Here is a 23,844-nt window from a genome sequence, read left to right as displayed (position 1 = left end):
CAACATTTGAAATTGAGATCCTTTGTCAGACCATTCATTGGTTTGCAATGTTTAATAAAACATTTTTTCTGTAATTTTACACAATACCAAATGTATCCCTTGTGGGAAGTTGCATGGTATTGATGGTATTCGAGTGTGTATGGAAAGTGAGTAAAGGTTTGTTTCTGTACTTTTTTTTTCTTTGCAGATTGTAAAAGCATTAGAACACCTGCATAGCAAGCTGTCTGTGATTCACAGAGGTGAGTACTGCCGCTTCAGACAGGAGGCCATGAGTGAAGCATATAGTGTTCAAATTAATTAAGAGCGAAAATGTTCACTGCAGTAGGTGCAGCAAGGTGCTTCGTAGCACCAATGGATTGTGTCAATAATTTGGAGTTTAAAAAAATAGTTTTTAGCATGGAACCTGCAGTGTTTGTTTATCAGAGTCATTTTTCTTTCTTTTCTCTGGTACCTTATAGTTGCAAACCATATCCTGGCCTGTTAGTGCTGTCCTGCAGTTACCAGTTAAGAGTTGTGTTAAGATAGTCTGCATTGACTATCTGATTCTATTCACGTGGGTTAGGATCTGGCCTAGGCTTGCTGCCTACCTGTGATAGCTGTTGTGTTACTGCTGCAAAGAAGCACCAACGTACTGTTCAATTAAAAATTATACCTTTTACCTGCTTCCTGGAGTTGAACATTTTGACATTAAGGCCAACTAAAGCTGAAATATCCCATAATATCCTCATTCTTTAGTTTTAATTTTAGAATTGAAAACTACTTCAGTTTCAAAACCAATGTTTAACTTTGTAGCAGGCAATCAGAGCAGGATGCAAATGCTCTGTACTACAGCATTGATGTTTGCTCCTTGCCTTTAGCATCTGTTTTTTTGGTAGATAGAACTTGTAGAGTGGAAATCAGTGCTCTAAGTAGACAGTCTGTGGCTGATTATCAAACAAAATACAAGAAATGTGCTAAATTGCCAGAAGTACCTGTATTATTTCTTTTCGCATAATCAAAATCCTCAAAATGCATCTTGCTATTGCTTCTTTACTTTTTAGATTAAATATTGTGGTACAGCGGTCACCAAACACTCCTGTATCTGGACCTCATGTCCTCTGTAGGCTGGGATGTGCTTTTACCTGCCCAGTATCTAGGTAAACAATAGCCAATAACAATAACATTCTCATGATTTTAAATTATTTCAAAATTTTAAATGGTTTGTCCCACACTTTATGAAGCTTCAATCTTTTTTAAGCCAGATTTCACAGTCCCAATAGTGGCGAACGCTGAGATGTTTGCGCTGAGAGTCAGAACGGCAGCACAACCTCTGGCAAACTCACTTGCACCAAAAACCGGAAGTTATGGTGCACCTCAATGGGCTCGAGAGGAGCGTACAATGATGGTTCTGTCGAGCCGCTTTGTAAAGCAGCAGGCAACTGTATTTCGTCAGTTCGGGCTGATTGCCCACAACTGAGGCTGAATTTAATGCTGATTTTATTTAGAGCGGGTATCAGCAGGTGCAGAGCCTGCTTGGGAATGTATCCACATCTGTAAGCACCATTAAAAGGAATATTCCATTTCTGCTTAACTTTTACTTGGCGCCTTCGCTTGATTCCTATGTCCAAGGGAGAGAATTTTTAGCGGTAATGGGCTGAATTTAATGTGGCCGTCGAAGGCGGCTATGAGGCATGTGTGGGTGGGACAGAGAATCACAGTGGAACTGTCCACCCAGAAATCCTGCGTTGTGACATCTGTTCTGAATTTTGGCGGTAGCAGGAAAGCACCATGGTGTCGTTGCCACCTCAACGCAATGCAAAGTTATTTTAAATTGCTGAAATGCTGTTTTAAATATAATTAATTCCGATTTAATGGTTGGCCCATGATTTTGTGAACAGTGGGCAGCACTCGTGTGCCTTCAGGGCGGCACAGTGGCGCAGTGGTTAGCACTGCAGCCTCACAGCTCCAGGGACCCGAGTTCGATTCTGGGTACTGCCTGTGCGGAGTTTGCAAGTTCTCCCTGTGTCTGCGTGGGTTTCCTCCGGGTGCTCCGGTTTCCTCCCACATGCCAAAGACTTGCAGGTTGACAGGTTAATTGGCCATAATAAATTGCCCCTAGTATAGGTAGGTGGTAGGGAAATATATAGGGACAGGTGGGGATGTGGTAGGAATATGGGATTAGTGTAGGATTAGTATAAATGGGTGATTGATGGTCGGCACAGACTCGGTGGGCCGAAGGGCCTGTTTCAGTGCTGTATCTCTAAACTAAAGGTCCACAGCCGTTAAAACCTGGTGGTACCAAGGTGAGAGGCCATATTGCTGTGATGGGAAGACAGCCTGGAGCATTCGGGGAAGAGGGGTGTTTGAAGGCCATAGTGAGACTGTGTTGCTGTGTGCTCTGCAAGGGGGTTCAGGGTCTCGGGGGGGCTCTGCAAGGGGGTTCACTGTGGGTTTTGGGGGGTGGGAGGGTGGTGGCGGTGTGGCTGTAATGGGTTACCAAACTGCTGTGTGATGCATTTGGTCGCTCACACTGCTGGAACAAAGGATGGGCCGTCATCAAGGTTCGGCTCTGTGATCCAACAGCAACTCCGCCAAGAGCATTGTCAAAAACCTCATGCCAAGGCAGGGCTGTCTGTGCATCGACAGCATTCTGCAGGCCCACAGGTCACCTGGCATGGGTCTCATTCACCCTGTATTCTTGGACCCCAGTGGTGTGATGTGGCACCTCAGACGGAGGAAGGGCCAACAGGCTACTGTGCCTGCCCGTGAAGCTCCACGACGAATGCAAAAGCAGCCAGCCATGCCAAGAAGTGCCCACGTATGTCAGAGTCTACCTGGATCGGCTACCTCCAAATGTCCGAGCGTCACTGTCAGCGAAGACTTGAGCTTTCCAAGGAGGCCGTCACCAACTAATGCGCCCTGCTGAAGGACGGTTTGTGACCTCTGGGATTTTTGGGTCACCCTATGCTAGTGACCCTGAAGATCATCGTTGCACTGAATTTTTACACATCTGGATCTTTCCAGGGATCCAGTGACATTAGGGTTAGGCCACCGCTACATCAAGGAGCTGACCAGTGCCCTGTTCAAGAGGGCTGGTGACTATGTGCACTGCCAGACTGACCCTGATGGTCAGGCTGAGAGGACAATTGGATTTGGAACCATCGCTGGATTTTCCTAGGTTCAAGGTGTGATAGATTGCACGCACGTGGCCATCAGAGCTTCCACTGACCAGCCAGCTGCTTTTATCAACAGGAAGGGCTTCCATTCAATCAACAGTCAGCTGGTGTGCACCCATCAAAAGCGTTTCCTGCAGGCTTATGCCTGCGTCCTGGGAAGCAACCGTGACGCCTACATACTTCAACTGTCTCAGGTGCCACAGCTTTTCAGGCCCCCTGCTCGCCTTCAGGGATGGATTCTCGGGGACAAGGGATATCATTTGAAAAGTTGAAGGCGCCCAGACATTTGGAGGTAGCTGATCCACGTCTGGTAGACTCTGACATATGTGGGCATGTCTTGGCATGGCTGGCTGCTTTTGCGTTCGTCATGGAGCTGATGCCTGTGAGGAACTCTTGCAATGCAGCAGAGGAGAGGTACAACAATTGCCACAGCTCCACTTGAGCGACCATCGAGCAGGCCATGTGGCTGTTGAAGTTGAGACTTCACTTCCTTGACCGATCTGGTGGAGCCCTGGTGTATGCCCCGGCAAGGGACTCTTGTCTCCTGGTGGTCTGCTGTGCTCTGCACAATCTATCGCTGCAAATGGGGGAGTCATTACGTGGTGAGGACATGCCCGAGTGACACTCAGCCACAGACTCAAAGGAGAGAGGGGGGCAAGCAGCAATGGATGGTGAGCGTTCTGCGCAGGAGGCCAGACATATTGAGCAACGCGCAAAGGAGGCAAGAGACATCTTCATAATGTCCTATTTCCAGCCACCCTGATGTCCATTCACAGAGAGTCAAATAAAGACTCCCCTTAATGCATGAAGTCTGTTGCTCCCTTTCCATTTGTGTTCCCTGTCTTGCAACCGGCTGCAATGTGCACCTGTACCCATGGGAGACCATATGTTAACAAAGGGATCTCCTCATATTGGCATGTTAATGAGGGCTCTGGTCACATTGACATTGCTCGAAGGGGAAAGTCAGCTGCTCACAATTAAGGCAAAATGGCACATGTCTTTCTGACAATGATGGCTAATGATTTGGACAAAAAACTTTTAATCATTACATATTTGCTACACCTGTGTGACCCAAAATTGGCTAGGTGGTCTCAATACATTTGCGAGTGCTCCTACGCAGTGTGATCTCTGTGACAGCAGCTGGGTTGGAGGCAGGCTGCTGATCAGGCTGCCCCTTGGCCTGTGATGACTTTGGCAGGCATCCTCTAGTTGCCTGAGGCCTGTAAGGCTCTGGCTGCCTGATGGTGTCCGGACTCTCCTCAGGCGTCATAGCCACTGGAGCTGGGCTCACTGGCAGAGGGGCTGAGGACCTGACACTCGGCATGCCTTGAGGGGAGCCAGAGATGTGAAGAGCAGCCTTTCCTCCTCCCTTTTGAAGGCTCACTTGAAGTTCCCTGCTTCTCCAGGAGAAGGACGAGGAACGGGAGAAGTCTCCAGGCTCCTGTTTCTTCCCTCGCCTTGCCGCTGCTGCGTTGAGCTCATGGCCAAGGCGATGGTGTGCAGTTCAGCGTGCATCTGTGGGATCTGGCTCTCCTTGAGGGTCGCCAACCTTTTGGTGAAGGAAGCCATGCACTCTCATTCCTGAGACATGGCAGCAATCATGGCATGGATGGACTGCGCCATCATCTGCTCATGACTGCATGGCCTCTTGCATGCCGGATGATGCCTTTTATTCTCTGCAACTCCAGCATGCCCTGTGCTGTTGTCGACTCCAGAGGTTCGTCATCAACATGGGCCTGGCCATCCACAGTCCTCCCACTGTCGGAGGCCTCGACTGTCACTGTCTCTGCCTCAGCCAGCTGCTTGGGCATGTGTCTGGTGCTCTCAGCAGCTTATGACCCTGATTCTAATGCCAAGCAGGTACCCACCGAATGTATCTGTGCTGGTGGAAGGTGTAGGGGAGTCATGGGACAGTACATCCTCTGAGTCGTAATCTTCCTCGGAGGTTGGCTGCTATCCCCCTGTGGCTGCAGTCTCCTGCTCATGCCAACCTGCATGAGAGACCACAAATGTGTGTGGGTTAGACTGTGCTGATCTCATCATGCCAACCATGTGTGATGTGGGTCTCCAACATTAATGTCGATGGAAGCCAACCCTCGCTCTATTGCGCAGGTACTCCAGTCTCTCGGTCTGTCTGAAATAGCGCAGCTGCCTTTGGTTCCCACTAGCTCCAAGGCCTCTTACTCTGCTTTGGTGTGAGGACGCAGATCAGGTACTCCTCCGCCAGTCTGGGCCGTCACCTCCTGTTGTGAGCCCTCTTGTCCTGCAAGAGGAAGGATGAAGATAGTAGAGTTTGGCAGAGAGATCAAGATGACCGTTCTGCTAATGTCAGCCCCTCGTCCCCTACTGGGTGGTCTGATATCAGAGGAGTTAATGGGGGTGAGCTATGAGGGCAGGTAGCCTGTGGCGGAGATGCAGCCATGCATCTGTCAGGATGAAGTAATACCCTAGCCCCTTTGCCATCGCCATTGTGGTGCTACTCTACCCATGCCGTACATCCTCCCACGTAGTTACATGCACTCCCCAAAATTAAGAGTGGTATGGAGCACTCCTCTTGGCGGAATGCAGGAGGCTGTTGATCTTCTTTCAACAATAAGGGCAACAGGTGCATGAGAGCACCACCACCTGAATGTTCCCCTCCAGGTTACAGCATCCTGACTTGAAAATATATCACCTTTCCTTCATCGTCGCTGGATCAAAATCCTGGAACTACCTATCTAAAGGCAATGTGGGTGTACCTTCATCGCACAGACTGCAGTGGTTTAAGAAGGCAGCTCACCACCACCTTTTCGGCAATTAGCGATGGGCAATAAATGCTGGCCTTACCAGCAATATCCACAGGCCGTGACGAATTAAAAAATATCAAGGTGTCTTTCTCTTTCTCTTCCTGCACCCCATTTTAAATTGTACCATTTAGTTCATGTTGTCCCTCGTGATTCTTTATACCAAAATGTATAATTTTATACTTCTGTTAAATTTCGTCTGCAATCCATCTGTCCATTTCACCAGTTTGTCTCTGTCCTCCTGAAATTTGTTACTATCCTCCTCATTGTTTATTACATTTCTGAGTTCTGTGTCATCTGCAGACCAGGTCATTAGTATATATCAAAAACAGCAATTGTTGTAATACCAACTCTGGGGTTCACCACTGTATACCTCCCTTCAATCTGAAAACACTCTTTCAGCACTACTGTCTGCTTTCTGTCCCATGGCTAATTTTCTATTCATGTTGCCACTGCCCCTTTAATGCCATGGGCTTTAGCTGTTTTGTGGTATTTTGTCAATCGCCTTATGAAAATCCATATACACATCAACTGCACTACCCTGATCAAACCTCTCTGATACTTCAAAGAACTCAATCAAGTTAGTCAAACATGATTTGCCTTTGACAAAACTCATGCTGACTTTGTTTTATTAGGCCATACTTTTCCAAGTACCAATTAATTTTACTTTGGATTATTGTCTCAAATTCCTCCCCACCACCGCATTATCCTGACTCGCCTGTAGTTGCCAGGTTTATCCCTCCCTTTTTTTTTTTAAACGGGTGTAATATTTGCAATCCTCTAGACCTCTGGCACCACAATTTCCACCCTTCCCTCAGTAACCTAGGGTGCATTACATCCAGATCGGGTAATTTTTTAAGTACATCCTCTTTATCTATTTTTATCCCACCCAACAATGTTACTGTCTTAAATAAAAGCAAAAAGTGCTGGAAATGCTTAGCTGGTCTGGCGGCATCTGTGGAGAGAGCAGCAGAGTTAACATTTCAGATCAGTGACCTTTCATCAGAACTCTGCCCTGAGGTGTTGGCTCTGCTTCTGCTGAGTATTTCCAGCACTTTTTGTTTTTATTTCAGATTTCCAGCATCTGCAGTATTTTTCTTTTATTTTAATGTTACTGCTACATCTCTAGTGAAGACACCTGGAAAGTACTCATTTAGTACCTCTGCCTCCAAACGATCTCCTTTTTGGTCCCTCATCGGCCCCAACCTTCCTTTGACTACCCTTTTGTTTATGGGTTGATAAAAGACTTTTGGGTGCCTTTTATGTTAGCTGTTAATGGGTGGCGCAGTGGTTAGCACCGCAGCCTCACCGCTCCAGCGACCCGGGTTCAGTTCTGGGTACTGCCTGTGCGGAGTTTGCAAGTTCTCCCTGTGACCGCGTGGGTTTCTACCAGGTGCTCTGGTTTCCTCTCACAGCCAAAGACTTACAGGTTGATAGGTAAATTGGCCATTGTGAATTGTCCATTGTGTAGGTAGCTGGTAGGAGAATGGTGAGGATGTGGTAGGGAATATGGGATTAATATAGGATTAGTATAAATGGGTGGTTGTTGGTCGGCACAGACTTTTTTTTTATAGAGATACAGCACTGAAACAGGCCCTTCGGCCCACCAAGTCTGTGCGGACCATTAACCACCCATTTATACTAATCCTACGCTAATCCCACATTCCTACCACATTCCCACCTGTCCCTATATTCCCCTACCACCTACCTATACTAGGGGCAATTTATAATGGCCAATTTACCTATCAACCTGCAAGTCTTTTGGCTGTGGGAGGAAACCCATGCAGACAGAGGGAGAACTTGCAAACTCCACACAGGCAGTACCCAGAATTGAACCCGGGTCACTGGAGCTGTGAGGCTGCGGTGCTAACCACTGCGCCACTGTGCCGCCCTTGGTGGGCCAAATGGCCTGTTTCAGTGCTGTATCTCTAAATAAAAAAAACACTGGTCCCAGTTCAGGTGGATGACCCCACGGTTGCTGACCTTCTCCGCGATCTCCACCCAGGCTTGCTTGGTCAGGCGGGAGAACCTCTTTCCATCACTGTGGAAGAGGGCTTCCTGCCGTTCCCTTGCAGCCTGGAGGAGAATCTGTAGGGAGGCATCACTGGATTTTTCGAGGAGGTGACTAGATGAGGATAAAGCAGTTGATGTAGCCTACATGGATTTTAGTAAGGCTTTTGATATAGTCCCGCATGGGAGAAGGTAAGAACCCATGGAATCCAGGGCAATTTGGCAAATTGGATCCAAAATTGGCTTAGTGGCAGGAGGCAGAGGGTGATGGTTGAGGGTTGTTTTTGCGATTGGAAGCTTGTGACCAGTGGTGTACCACAGGGATTGGTGCTGAGACCCTTGCTGTTTGTAGTGTATGTTAATGATTTAGATCTGAATGTAAGAGGTATAATCAGTAAGTTCGCAGATGACATGAAAATTGGTGTTGTAAATAGTGAGGAGGAAAGCCTTAGATTACAGGTCTATAGAGATGGGCAGAACAGTGGCAAATGGAATTTAATCCTGAGAAGTGTGAGGTGATGCATTTTGGGAGGTCTAACAAGGCAAGGGAATATGCAATGGATGGTAGGACCCTAGGAAGTACAGAGGGTCAGAGGGACCTTGGTGTACTTGTCCAGAGATCGCTGAAGGCAGCAGCACAGGTAGATAAGGTGGTTAGGAAGGCATATGGGATACTTGCCTTTAGTAGCCGAGGCATAGAATATAAGAGCAGGGAGGTTATGATGGAGCTGTATAAAATGCTAGTTAGGCTGTAATTAGAGTACTGTGTACCGTTCTGGTTGCCACACTATAGGAAGGATGTGATTGCACTGGAGAGGCTGCAGAGGAGGTTCACCAGGATGTTGCCTGGGCTGGAGCATTTCAGCTATGAAGAGAGACTGGATAGGCTAGGGTTTTCCTTAGAGCAGAGAAGGCTGAGGGGGGACCTGATTGAGGTATAAAAAAATTATGAGGGGCATTGATGGGGTAGATAGGAAGAAACATTTTCCCTTAGCGGAGGTGTCAATAACCAGGGGGCATAGATTTAAGGTAACGGTCAGGAGGTTTAGAGTGGATTTGAAGAAAAAGTTTTTCACCCAGATGGGTGATTGGGGCTTCCATGAATCAGCGCAGCAATGTTTGCAACAGTCAAATGAAAGCTGCCAGTGACTCTTAGGCAGGCAGGCCTTTAAATATGTGACCAACACCTGCTTTGGAGTCATCAGACACAGTAATCAGCGACTTGCTTCCTACACCACTGTATGATTAGGGGGGACCCGTGTCTCCAATATGCAAAATGCCACCTGCTGCTTGATTGCGGTAGGTCGGCTGCCCACACGATGAATGGGTACAGTGCCCGTTTCCGGGCCCATTGCTGGGACTGCCGGCAGGCTCCTTTTTAAATTCAGCCCAACAATTGAGTATTTGATCTTTTTTGAAGTTGGATTGAATCTGTTCTAGTCTGATTGCTGTTAAGAATCTTGCATTAAACTGCAATAATTAAATATCTGTTTAAATCCAATACTGTGCCATTCGTTTCATCTATTTTTGCATGTTAACCCTATCAGCATTTCATGTTCAAAGTGGCAACATTGGAGCACAGAGAATCAGAACACGGTGCTGCGTTACTGGTCCCTGTAAAATCACACTGCGTCCTAATGACCTGTTTGTTTTTAGGGCAACTGTGGACAGGTTGTGTTTATCACAGCAGGAATGATTGGATCAGGGATTTTTTTAAAAACTCCAAACAGATGATGTGCTGACATTTCAGGGCTTCGATAGGGAACCAACAGATGTGACAGAGGAAGGGAAGAAAACCCATGCATTGTTTTATAAATTGAGAAACCTGAATCCCCATAATTGGAATGCTGAAGTGTTTTTCTTTCATTTGGTAGACTTTAGTCTAACAACTCTTCATTCACTCTGTGGGCTGGTACACTCCCTGTTTTCATTCTGTGCTCTTTCACAAATTTGCCTTATACAGCATCGGAAGAGATTCCATTCCAGCCTTGAGGATGCAATTAATGTTCTGCTGAAGAAGGGGGAAATGCCAACCACATCACCGGGGCCCGGTGTATAAATACTTAATGAGGTGTTGAAGTCTGCCAGCTTCAATTACGGCAGTGTTTTTAAAGGGCTTATTAGAACCATCAATAAATCTCTACAACAGCTAGTGCCATACCATAATCAATTTACACATCTTTCTTTATGTATCTATAAAGTCTGACATTTTAATTTTTTTTTTAAAAAAAAAGCCCTGCATGATTGCAGTGCAAGATTCTGCAGCAGATTCAAAGATCATTTTCATTAATTAAGTTGTATTCTTACAAATATCACCCTTCTCAGTCATTGGAAAATTGTTTAGTAGTATTTAAAAGATGAATTTTTGGAATTGTTTAAAGTATATAAATATTTAAAATCTTAGTAAAACACTCGCCTGCCTTTGAGCTGAAGACTGACCTCCAAGGTAGTGTCTTCAGCTCATGATGTCATAAGGGGGGGCATGGCTTTGCAGCAAAGTGCCACACTGCTGGGCCCCTCAGATCCTTTTGATGTTGTACCATGCTGCAGCAAGAAGTGGAAGTTCTCACTGCAGCTTATGAACCTGGTAGGTTTTGCTGATCACAAAATCCCAGCCAAAATTTACACACCATTGATTTATCCCCCTCCCCTGTCCCCTCTTTTCAGGAGAGCAGATTGATATTGAAATAATTATCCATGTAACTGATATTTAACGCTTGTTATCCTTTACAGATGTGAAACCTTCAAATGTTCTCATCAACAAAGAAGGTCATGTGAAAATGTGTGACTTTGGCATTAGTGGATATCTGGTAGACTCAGTTGCCAAGACGATGGATGCAGGTTGCAAACCATACATGGCTGTGAGTGTAAACTTGGAATTGTGTGTCTCTTGTCCTCCAGTATTTATATCAGCTTAGGACATTGCATGTACTCATTGATGTGCTGGGTGTCTGTGCTGTAAATGGAACACTTTCTTAGTTGGCAATCAATTGCTCTCCGTTCAGGTGTAGTAAAGTAAAGCTCTTTCTGCACTGTCTCAGCAGTGTGATCTAGCACCGATCTTGGTAGAAGACCCCTCCCACATCAATGTAAATTTTCAATTTCCTGCATTGGTCACCCTTAAAGAAAACAAGAAAGAAAGGCACGATGAGGTACAATGTGTACCTTACAGAGGGGGTAAGGATCAGTAGACCACCACTGTGTGCTTTGTCTACCTTGATTTTTCAGCTGGAGAGATATAGTGGGGGGAAAAAAAACAAATACAGTGCCTGTCAAGACCTCACAGCACCCCAAAACACTTTACAGCCAATGAAGTGCTTTTCAAATCTAGTCATTGTTGTAAAGTAGGAAATACGACCACCAATTTACAGCAGACAAGGCCCCACAAACACCAATGTAATCATGACCAGACTGTCTGTTTGTGATATTGGTTAAGGGATAAATATTGGCCGGGACACCAGGGAGAACACCCCTGCTCTTTGAAATAATGTAAAGAGATCTTTTGCATGTACCTGAGGTGTTAGTCGGAGCCTCAATTTGACGTCATCTGAAAAATGGCACTTCAGTTCCTCAGTACTGCATTGGCTTGCCAGCCTAGTTCCTGTGCTCAAGTCTCTGCAGTGGGACTTGAACCACAACCACCTGACTCAGGCAAGTGCACTCCTAACTGAACCATGTTGAAATGACTCTTGTGCTTTACACAGTGATTGCTTTTTGAATTGCAGTGATTGCTGTGTAGGGAAAGGTTACCAATTTAGAGCTCAGTAACAGGTGGTTTGCAGCTATGGATCTGTGCCCAGTATGAACTGGGCTTGGCAGCATGTAGGCTCCATGAATCCAGCAGAGAGGGGAAAGTTGTGAGTCTTAATAACTTCAGAGATAGGAGTCAGTCCTACTGGACTTTGCACCTTTAGTCAGAGTTTAGCTAATGGTTCTTTATCACTTTGTGCACTCCCTTTTTTAACAGTGGGGGTATTTGCACCATGTATTCCTACCAGATGATCATGGTGTAATTTTGTTTTATTTTACAGCCTGAGAGGATTAACCCAGATCTGAACCAGAAAGGATACAATGTGAAGTCTGATGTCTGGAGTTTAGGAATCACAATGGTATGTAATGAAATTAGCTAGTTTAACCTTAACTGAAAGAATTTTCAGGGGTTACATTCCCTAGAATGTGTTCTCCAACAAGATCTTGGGAAGTTGTATTTTCAATTATGAAGACAATATTTCCCCTACTTCACCCATAGCCCCTCCAACTCCAGCAGCAAAGAAGCTCAAATACAGTCAGGGATGTAAACAATTAATTTGGCTCTTCGAAGCTTGTCCTTCTAATACACTTTCTCCAAGCCCGTTTTGAAAACACCTTATATCTATAACTTGTAGATTATCTCAAACATCCCTCACTCTTTTAATACAAAGTTCTTCCTAATATCTGTTTTAAAATTTATTTTTCATAGCTCTTCCACTTAACTGTGAACTTAGGACATAGCCATATGGATGAATGCACTATCCAGTCTAGTTAGTACTAAGCCATCAGAAGGCCCATGCTTTGATATCCAGTCTGTATGCCATCTCAGCCAGGGAAACAATCAGGGCACTTTTCCTCAGCATCCCTGGTCTATTGAATGGGAAAGTCAGGATTCTTGCTCCTTTACACCATGTAATCTCTACAGTTGGATGTGGAGGATGTTTGAGTAAAGGAATGGCTAGCTTATAATTGAACAGACTGCTAATGCTTTCCATCTAGGTACAGACACGAAGAAAAGCCACTTGGTTTAGGTATAGGAGGGCTATAGTGCATGTGGAGCTGTACCCCAGTGACAGCTAACACTTGTATTCGTGAGGAGAGACAAAGAGTGGAATAATTGGCCAACAAAATGTAAAGCTTCTCTGTGATTGCCTTACCTTAAAATTACAGTTTTTCCTGCCCAGCCTTGTTGGTGATATGAGCACTTAGACAATATAATGAAAAGATGATTGTCATATTGGTAAGATATAAAAATAAAGACTTGGATTTACATTGCACCTTTCATGACCACTAGATGTCTCAAAGCACTTGCAGCCAATGAAGCATTTTTGAAGTGTAGTCACCATTGTAATGTAGGTAATGCGACAACCAATTTACACACAGCAAGCTCCTACAAACAGCAATGTGATAATGACCAGATAATCTGATTTTGTTATGTTGATTGAGGAATGTAAATATTGACTAGGGATAACTCCCCTGCTCTTCGAAATAGTGCCATGAGATCTTTTACATCCACCCGAGAGGGCAGACGGGGCCTAGCATGAACATCTCATCTGATAGATGGCTCCTCTGACAGCGCAGCACTCCCTCAGTACTATATTGGAGTGTCAGGCTTGATACAGTGGAATTATAGCTGCTGGTAGAACAAGAAAGGGCTGTATTAATAAACTCGAGTCAATTTTCTATTGGAGAGATTAGTTCAGTTAGACTGCTATTGCTGTAGCTAATACATGTACCAGAGACACCCTTGCTGGTAGCGCAATGCCCTAAGTAGCAGCTTGTTTTGTCCTGCAATTAATGATTATATGTGTGTGTATATATTTTTAAAAATAGGATTTTAATTCTTTAATGTTGCAGATTGAACTAGCAATCCTACGGTTTCCCTATGAATCCTGGGGGACACCGTTCCAACAGCTAAAGCAAGTTGTGGAAGAGCCTTCCCCACAATTACCCGCAGACCGCTTCTCCAAGGAATTTGTGGATTTCACAGTGCAGTGGTAAGTCTGTGAAGCGTGCAGACATGTTCAAGTATCACTTCTTGCCTTGGGACTTTTAAACAGGCCAGACTACTATTGTATGGAAATCAAGTTCGTGTTGTTTAGCTTCTTGGTGGGGTGTTGTGGGGGGAGGGGTGAAAATTCTAATTATAAATGAAGGGAGGCAAGTTTAGGGCAATATTTCACAAATTAAATGCCACTGTTTTTCATTTTTAAGTGAGGCAACAGAGTTAGTTCCTTAAATGTGTACAGGTTTGTCAAATTTGCTCAAGTGCTCTATAGAATGTATGCTTTTATTTTTTTTTGAAACAAACTTGGCATGGGAGGGTGAGAAGTAGGCATATTCTTTTTCTTCATGTGAAAATGTTATCACCATGAATAAATCCCCAATAATGAATTGATTATTTTTGATATTGCTATGATCTCATTTATTTGAGACATATTTTCAACATATGTTTCTAACTACTCTTATAAAACATCTCGTTTGTTCTATGTTCTTGAGAGTCTTGACACTTGCCCTGATATCTACACACGTTTGCTGGTATCCCCGGGGTAATGAAGAGAAAACCCTTTTGTTCGCTTTAGCTACTGGTTCTAACCCTTGCTACTAACAGATCCTCCTCATGTCTTTGAGAAGTGGTAAAATAAGTTTTCATAAGGAATTGATTTAGGCCTTAATGCCAAATTAATTTACTAAACAACCTTTTAACTTGGTACAAAATTGCAAGATACTTCACAGGACCATTATCGAACAAAATTTAACATCCCTCCACATGAGATATTTGCACGGGTGATCAAAAGATTTGTCAGAGGTAGGTTTTAAGGAATGTTTTTTAAGGAGGCGGGAGAGGTAGAGAGGAGGAGGAGTTTAGGGCAGGAATTCCAGAGCTTGGGGACCAGTCAGCGGATAGTTGGGTGGGGCAATGAAAATCAGGTATATGCAAGAGATTAAAATTGGAGGAGTGCAGTGATCAGAGGGTTGTACGGCTGGAGGAACCTACAGAGATGGGGAGGGAGTTAGGAGGAGTTGTGAGCATGCAGCAGTGCCATGTCACCCCATTGGCACATCCAAGCATCATTAATGTTGAGATATCCAATTTTGATTTTATTCCCACTTTTTTTTAGTTTAAAGAAGAACCCCAAGGATCGAATGAACTACATTGACCTTATGGTGAGAAGTCCTTCACCTCAACTATTTGCATTTTGAACATACGAATTGCATTTCTAGTCTTGCAGTTCATGTGTAAATTTTCCTTTTTTTTTCAACAGGAGCACCCCTTCTTCAAAAGACACGATGCCAATGAAACAGACGTGGCCTCCTTTGTAAAAGAGGTTTTAGGAGATGACCCTATCTGACATCTGAGTGAATTATAAATAAAATATTGATTCCCTTTTTGTTCCCACTTATCATCCAATGGGATTTCTATTTAAGAGTGAACCTAGTTACTTAAGAAGAGGCAGTTGAGTTTATGGCCGTTTGTGCGAGGTGTATTATGCCAGTCAGAAATCTCTGTGCTACATCCAAAAGATTCTGAGCGGCTTTTGTTTGCACCTTTGTGACTAAACCCAAACTGGCACCAGCTGTAGAATCCAAAACCAGGACTTGCAATTTAAAAGCAAATCCAAGCCCACTTGTCCCTCTGCTGGGGGGAGCGGGGAAGTGAAGAGCCCAGCTGTTGCCTCTCCCAGTGCAAGCCTGGCCTGGAGATGATATGGTCTTCGTGCCCCTGTCTCTGACCATGCTCTTTGCTTCTCTCAATTAGGTGAACATTCAATCCAAGCCCAAGCAGCCATAAACTCTTGGTAATTCCACTCCTGGTCAGATTAGTGTTGACCATTTGTATATATTTAAGTGAAAGAGTCCTGGTTGTAAAGAACAGAAAGAAAAATGCTCTTATTTTTAACAGACATATATGCTCTTGGTTATATTTATCTTTTTTTTGTTGCATGGTTTATCATTGAGTGTCACGGATGAGGTTTAAATGTGTAGCACTTCAGAAATTTGCAAGGATCTCGAAGTAGACCAGTTACTGTGAAAACCAACAGAATTAATACAGCAGGATGTGAAAAGGTGCACGATCTGATGGCAATCCAAGTGGTAAATGAGGAATGATCTCCCCAGACATTGTAACTTGCATGGTTATTAAATTAAGTGGCATCTTAAAGTTGGTAAGTCTTATTGTAATGGTACCAAGTTTTCTAATTTTGGTAATCGGTCCCTTGCCTCTCTCAATTTTTTGTATTTAAATATATGTGTTCATACAATAAGTAATTCTTGAGCGCTATCAGAACATCTAAGCCAGGGCAAACTATATATTTTGAAAGTAAGAAATGGTAAAAATTTCCACAGAAAAATTCTGGGGCTGTGCACAATGTTGCGCAGCAGAATGGAACGATGATGGTTGTTCCTGCTGTCCCCACAAGGGAGCTCAAGTTGCACCAATACTATTGTGGATGTGAGAGGGAAAGTGTTAATGGAGTCCACTTGCTTCCATATGCCATGGAAAATAGGAGAAAAAGTTTTTCCTTAGATGGAGCAACACATTCCCTAGTCATTCACATTGGTATCAACTTGGCATCCTGTTTCCTAAATACTGGGTGCTGTAGAAGGGTAAAGGAGGGAGCTAGAGGGGGTGGTAGTGCAGCATAAGGAGGGAGTGCAGAAAGAAGTGTAAAAAGAAAATTAAATGTAACTCAAGTGATGTACAAAAATACCACACCCTCCTCCCCCAAAAAATATTGGAATGAGAATAAACTAGATCCTAACCTTCAGGAACTGAACATTAGCATATACCAACTTTTAAAAGGGGAGGTGATTGGGAAAGAGCCATTCCTACTTCATTACTCTTGTTGCATACACCATTTTATTGTGCCAAACTGTTATATCTGCTTCTTGTTTTATAAGCATTGATAAGTGTTTCGAGGTCCCTGCAGATCTTATATAATACTTTGCATTTTAAGACCTACATCAAGAAGCCACTGACTGGGTACATTCTGTAAGGAGCTGTCATTGCTGTGCTGCTTTAAAAAAAAAATGACTTCACAAATGATTGCTACATGTACTGTAACAGTGTTATAAGATATATGCAAGTCAACACAAAATGGCCTGTGCAGAAGAAAAATCCATGTTTTTAAGCATACTTTATAAATCACATTGGTCTAAGGTTGCACTGTCAAAGCTGCACAACTATACAATACTTTTTTTCAAAAAATGCGAATTTATACAGCAGTCTGCATTGTCAGGAATAATACAATCTCAGACCATTGATTTATTGTACATCTAGTAGAATTGTACAGTTTAGAAATACACTCAGTTACTCAGTTAATAAGTGTTCTGCCCAGTGCAGAACTGAGCCACATAGACTGGGAAGGTTCCAGGTTCAATATCTGGTCTATGCAGCATTAGCTAATCTTAGCCAGGATGGTGGTGGGGGTGCTACTTATTAAACAGTTGAGTCCTTTTAGGAATAAAGTTCATAAACACTTTGGGATTTGGTTGTTAATATATTCAAGTTATCAGCTGTAAGATGGCTCAGCAAGTTTCATAGGTCGTTAAGCCAGGAAGGTCGCAGGACCCATTGCCGTGCTATGCTGAGTTAACTTACTGCAATGGAGGTGCAGTAATTGGCCTTAGTATATGTCTTCGTTTGGGGTGGAGAATCAGCCAGGGGTCCCACACCTAATGGCTTTAGAGTGACCCATCCTGGATTAAGATTGAGTGTGAGCAAGAAGGCTCAAGTGTGATGTCTCTGCAATCAAACAACCTGCCAACACTCAACATCAAGGTTCACGCAAGAATAATAACCACTTGGGTGAGTTGCTGGAACGCAACAAATAACTGCAGATTCGTATCCTCACAGGAGTCAATGGTCAAGAAATTGGATCACGTCAGAATTCGGGTGCATTCCTGGTGCACTGTATGCACATAATTTGGGGGGTGGGTGGTGGCGGGCACACAATGGGAACAGCCAGCACAGGTGCCAGTGAGGGGCTCAGAAGGGTCTTGGTGGGGTGGGTGTGGGGGGCAAATGGGTGGAAGGTAATTGGGTTGGGGCATGAGCAGGGGCTGGCTGAAGCCAAAAGATTTAATGAGGTGCACTCCTTGAGTCCCTTTAAGGACCATTGGTTTGCCTGCTAACCACCTGAAGAGACTGACCACAGTATGCACAGCACACACTGCAGTCGTGCACAGTTAATTTTTCAAAGGAAGCATATGCAAAGGGCCTAACCCAGTTTCAGGTGTGCAACCTGGACGCCTACGCAAGAGTCCTAAGCAATATGTTAGCTGGTGCAGATTGAACGTGTGCTTGCCACCTGTCATTGGAACCTTAGGTGCCCATTTTACGTGGGTAAAACGGGCACAGCGCAATCCAACTTCTAGGCCAATGCCTTCAGGTGTTTGGAAAGTAAAAGTTATTGCAGTAGTCTTTTTTAATCTGATTTAAATCCCAATGAGATCATTTTATACTCAAATTAATTCAATTTACCAAAGAAAAATCTTCTTTAAAATATTACATAGGTATTGAGTATGCTTTAATGATTAGACTTGCATGCAGATTCTAATGTGAATGTTGCTGAGCTCCTCATTGTAGGCTTGTATCACATTGAAATGGGGCAACCTGGCCATTGTAAATGTCAATTAATTTTTGCCAGTTAATCTTTGCCAAATTATCGTTTCCATTGGTTTTAAAGGTAATCAATTCTGGGAATTGTGTAGAATGTTAATATGGCTTTACATTTCTAAAACATACTTGAAGCTTTGCCAATGATTGACATTTATATTTTGTACACTATAAACTATACAGGTATTTAATATGGCTATATCCAGCTGTTTATAGTTTGTAGTTACTTAAATCTTTTTATGAACTTGTAGAGGAGTAGTCTGATTTTCTACTCTGAAATGGTGGAATAAATATACTTGCATAAGATCTTTATTAAATTTTTAAGAAAAAAGAATTCTATATTTTTGGGTCCCTAGGTTTAATACATGTTCAGAATAGGAAGTACCGTGGGCCAGATTTGCAGCCATCATATATTAGTGCAGTGTTTCAGGCACTTGCCTCCTTCAAAGATTATCTAATACATGGGCATATATATTCCTGATGGTTGCTCTCATGTTGTTCCCAGTATGCAAAATTCATAGTGAGTGAGGGGCAAGAGGAGAAAGACTACTTTTTTTCTGAAGGTCAAATTGCCACCAAATCAACTATCTTGAAGCCAAAAATCATATTTGAGTGCCCACTGTATGTAATGTACTGTGACACACATGATGTGAGCTAGATATAGTTACATTTATTTTTGATATAGAATTTAAAGATGACCCTTGTGGTTAGTGCATTGTGTCCTCTTCTCTCTCTCTCTCTCTCTCCTCCTCAGGCATACTGTATGGAGTTGGCAAAGATCAAACTACAGGGTCAATTTTAAGCTAACCCACCAGACAGGAAACCCATGGGATTAGATGCGATGCTGGTTTTACACCCGCCCAATTTTATTCTCTATCAAAATCAGTGGAGAGCAGTATCAGGCAGGGTGTAAAGCCGGCATTCCACCCAATCCCCAGGGTTTCCCGATGGGTAAGTTAGTTTAAAATTGCTCCTAAATCTCCAGTTTGAGGAATACAAATGTGACGTATAGAAATTGGTGTGAACGGATTAAACAGTTTGCTCATGGGCTCTGGAATGAGCAGGTATGTTGTAATGGGAAAAGTAGAAGGTTCTATTTATACAATTTCTTTTGATCCCAAGTTTTTCATTTTGCCGAGGGAGAGGGAAGAGATGGATGTTGGATTGTGTGACTTGTGCGTGCCTAAGTAAGAAAGGTTAAGTTTTTTGTTACTCAGAGGGTAGAGAAGTTGTTGGTTTGCCTGTCGCAACGATTGGAAGGGCAGGTGGATGCACAGGATGTCGATCGGTATGTGAAGGAGATGGTGCATGCTCTGAGCGTTGTCTTGCATTGGAACTCAAGACTCTGCTGAAGGCTCCCAACTGAAGCGTTAAATCAGTCTTTCAATTTCAGGTACTGGGTCAGCCCTTTCCACATGTTCTTTGTTTTTATTTTCACTGGGTTAATTCACTGCTCATTAGTTTACCTCTATGTAGCCCAAGCACAAATTGAGGATTTCTCATTGCCCTAGGGGATTGTACTTCATTTGTTAGCATTATACTGGAATGCTATGTTCAACTTTTGGCTATGGTTCATGACAAAGACGGGCAAGCTTTAAACAAAAATATAAACATGCTTTATGTTTACCAAGAAAACACCATGTGCATAGACCTCAGTTTGCAGAGCTTAAAATATTTTAAAAATCAAAATCATGCATTAAATGATGGGTCAAACATTCTTCTAATATTGCTAATTATTTCTGAAAAACCAATGGCTTCACATGAAAATGAAAGATGATGCCTTAACAGAGGATTTGGGTCAGACCTTTTAACTAGCGCAAAATCGATTGATGGGGACAGAACCCATGAACATATAGGAAATAAATAGCTGTGAATTCGATAAGAAATGTCCCATGAATGAAACTGTATGGTAGTGTTATATTAATAGGATATAGGAGGTTGGCTGGGCAGTTGGCCCAAGACCTGGATGCACCACCTGACATAGATATCTCTCATTACATTATGTGTGAAGGAACTTGGAAGAGGGAAGTCTCTCTGGCAGCAGATCACATGTGGGTTAGGTCTTTGTGGATTCACAATCTGCTGCTCCCAACCTGCTGGAAAATAGTTGGGCAGTCCCCACTTAAAGCCATTATGAAGTCCAACAGCTGAACTCCACTAAGAGTTTCATGAGGATTTTATGATACTGAACGACCAAGCAATGGCTGACCTAATGATGTCTGGTGTCTGGGTTTGGAAAAACAAGGACATGTCAATTGACTCCTGTAGCCATTCTCTTTTTTTTTTGTTTGCTTCTATTGTGAACACCACCTCAACAGTCCTACACAAGATGTGTGCTGGTCTCTTAAAGGGGCCTTTCTCTTCCCCACCCCCCCACCCCCATACAATGTACTGTTCTCATGAATACAGCCATCTTTCAGCATATTTTTTTGCTTTTGTTAAAATTAGTGTCTATCAAAAGCCCTTGAATAGTATTTTTTTTCTTGTCACTAAAAAGCTGGCAAAGAATTTCCTCAATGGCTCAGTAAATACACTGCTCTGACTGGTACTTTGGCCAGTTTCAGGCCCTGGTCCATGTCGACAAGCAGGCAGTGATGCAGTTGGTCTCCATAGACCTGCATTAAGGAGGGAAAGAAAACATAGGAGTTTTGTTCCTTTTGCTAGGTGTAGTATAGCGAGATATACCACTTTAAACCAGTACCTACTTATTCACTAAATATAGTGGAGAGGGAAATGATCATCCTAAAGACCCCACCCCCTAACTTTTTGGAGTTTGTACATAGTGATGCACTCTGAAGTGTGATCCTTTTGGAGGTTGAGGGCCTGTTGATAAACTGCTTGGCCTTTGCTCAAGTGATCTACTAGGTCAATTACACAGTTCATGTTGCTGCATGATGGCTTTCGACTTTGCACTGAAGTGTAATTCAGTTGCAAAGTCACCTTAGTTGAAACATGAGAGAATCTCCAGTAGTCACCCTGTTTGAGCTGCGCACCCGCTGTGATAAAACTACAGTCTGGTGCAAAACCACAGTTAAGTTGTTCCCAGGTAAAGGTTTTGTTTTTTACAGTGACAGAGAGAAGTTCAGGAGTTGGTAGAGCACGTCAGATCAGCCAAAGTGGCATGCCTCCAACCAGGAATAAAAACAAGAAATTCTGGAAATACTCAGCAGGTCTGGCAGCATTTCTTGTTTTTATTTCAGATTTCCAGCATCCGCAGTATTTTGCTTTTATTTTAGTGTCTCCAACCAGGGGCTGGTATATGTAGGTACAGCAACACCCCATGCCCCCCAAGTGTTGCATCAACTCTTCTGTGTCTTGGTGCATTGTTGCAGACTGTGTGTCAGGCACCAAGTGTGGTCAGGTTCCCCCCATCTAACAAAACCTGTAGACTTTCATTTGTATCACTTTTCTTTCATTGAACTGGAGTAATTATAGCACAGCTGGTGTGCGTGCTGCAAGATTTATAAAGAGAAACAAACTGTTCTATCTTTTCCACTGCACAGGGAACGGAACCCACGTGGAATATGTATTGATTGGATCTGAGGTCCAGTAACCTTGTCTGGAATGGTGCCATTTGCTTCACCTTTGAGTTTTAATTCATTATTGCAAAGTTTTGACACTGTATATTTTTTTTATTTTGCCGTCTTGCTAAGCGTGTGTGTTAATGTGATTGGGGTTAGGTCTGAAATTATATGGTGTGCCAGTTCAGTGGCTGTTATGCCAGTGCAGTTTTTTCCTTGCATTTGTACACAAAATAAAAATATGGCATTGTTTTTAATAATGACTCCGTCTTTTATTGTTGGGAGCCTTTACTCCCAATGCCGGGCTCCCTCATGGCGTTCCTATTAGTGTTAAATCTGTCCATGCAGCAAACTTAACTGTGATTAGGCTTGGCACTCAAATGAAGTGAACTAGGATAAATAAAAAGGGAAAAAAAATCCTTTGGCTAGATTAGGGGAAAGTTATGGGAAATTTCTCTCTGATCCCCAAAGATGATCAGGCAAGCTCCAGGAGACAATGGTCACTGAGTGACAAACCCCACAATCACAATAGGCTGCCTCCATTTCTTTTTCCTATTCCATCTCGGACTTTATTTCTTCCTCCCTCCTGTTGGCCAATTCTTCTACCTTCACTTCCCTGTTACTCATGTTCAGTGTTTGCTATGGTCCATTTGATTTGCCTTGCAACAACACACCTGCGCCCTCTGCTTTCATCATTGACCTGCTGCTTTTCCCTCTGAAGTCCCAATAGTCTTTCCTCTGTGGAGTAACATTAGTGGAACGTCTGAACTGTTCTGAGTCATGTAATTCTAAAACCGCCCCAGAGTAATTTAATCTCCTGCCTTAACTCCTCTATTTCACTGATTCTTGCCTGCATAAAGCTGGCACTGAGATACGGGGTATTGACAAAACTACTTATTTATGTAGCGCCTTTAACGTAATAAAACTTCCCAAGGCCCGTCACAGCAGCATTATTTTTTATTTAAAGATACAGCACTGAAACAGGCCCTTCTGCCCACCGAGTCTGTGCCGACCATCAACCACCCATTTATACTAATCCTACATTAATCCCATATTCCTACCCCATCCCCACCTTTCCTCAATTCCCCTACCACCTACCTATACTAGGGGCAATTTACCTATCAACCTGCAAGTCTTTGGCAGTGGGAGGAAACCGGAGCACCCGGCGAAAACCCACGCGGTCACAGGGAGAACTTGCAAACTCCGCAAAGGCAGTACCCAGAATTGAATCCGGGTCGCCGGAGCTGTGAGGCTGCGGTGCTAACCACTGTGCCGCCATAATCGTAAAACAAAGTATGACACTAAGCCACAAAGGAGATATTAAGTTAGATGACCAAAAGCTTGGTCAAAGAGGTAGGTTTTAAGGAGCCTCTTAAAGGAGGAAAGAGGCTGGGAGGTGTAGGGGGGATATTCCAGAGCTTGGGCCTCTGAGTCAGAATAAAATACAATTCTCTCGCACTTCCGTCACAGGCATGACCTTTGCTGGGAATGAAACAAATTAGTACTGCTGCAGTAATGATTTTCAATCCTGCCTTATAACTGGTATGTCACTGGTGCAGTCTCTTCAATTCAGTGCAAAGAATGGGGCCATCGATAACATCATCAGCGATTCAAAGTCTATAGGGAGCGCAAGGACCCTGCAGGCACGAGAATGCTATAGGCAGAGTGTGCCCCCTACAGGCAAAGCAATCACACTACAGGCTGAACGAGGATCTTGAAGGCAGAGAAAATCCTACAGGCAGAGCAAAAACTTGCCCATGGTTGAAACAAAATGGCAGCAGGCTTAATTGAGTTAATTGAGAGCTGCTGTCAATACTTGCCCTTTCCTCTGCTCCCCTGTTGTGTTTGCCACTACTGAGCCTTGCCTCCAGCAGCATTGAGAGAAAGCATTTTGTGAGTTGGTACTTGGTATTGCCAAAGGGCTGTTCATTTACCTGTACTGCCTCCAGTGGCTAAACAGCTTTAAAAAGCTGTTAATTTAATACTGTCGGATGTCGAGAAATGGG

The 23,844-nt window shown here is 43.6% G+C and overlaps 1 protein-coding gene across 3 annotated transcripts in view; it reads left to right on the top strand.

Moving 5' to 3' along the window:
• The window catches only part of LOC137383287 (dual specificity mitogen-activated protein kinase kinase 3-like), a 148,394-nt gene extending 126,296 nt beyond the window's left edge, over positions 1–22,098 (top strand). For all 3 annotated transcript variants that reach the window (XM_068055864.1, XM_068055862.1, XM_068055863.1), the window contains 6 exons: positions 188–239; positions 10,682–10,809; positions 11,980–12,057; positions 13,556–13,695; positions 14,821–14,866; positions 14,965–22,098. In XM_068055864.1, coding sequence (XP_067911965.1) covers positions 188–239; positions 10,682–10,809; positions 11,980–12,057; positions 13,556–13,695; positions 14,821–14,866; positions 14,965–15,051 — 531 coding nt within the window. In that variant the 3' untranslated portion in view covers positions 15,052–22,098. The remainder of the gene's footprint in view (positions 1–187; positions 240–10,681; positions 10,810–11,979; positions 12,058–13,555; positions 13,696–14,820; positions 14,867–14,964) is intronic.
• Positions 22,099–23,844: the final 1,746 nt, after the last annotated feature.

The sequence above is a fragment of the Heterodontus francisci genome, chromosome 24, assembly GCF_036365525.1.
Source record: "Heterodontus francisci isolate sHetFra1 chromosome 24, sHetFra1.hap1, whole genome shotgun sequence".
Lineage (NCBI taxonomy): Eukaryota > Metazoa > Chordata > Chondrichthyes > Heterodontiformes > Heterodontidae > Heterodontus > Heterodontus francisci.
Note: the sequence above shows the minus strand (reverse complement) of the source record. Positions and strands in the feature narration are given on the sequence as shown.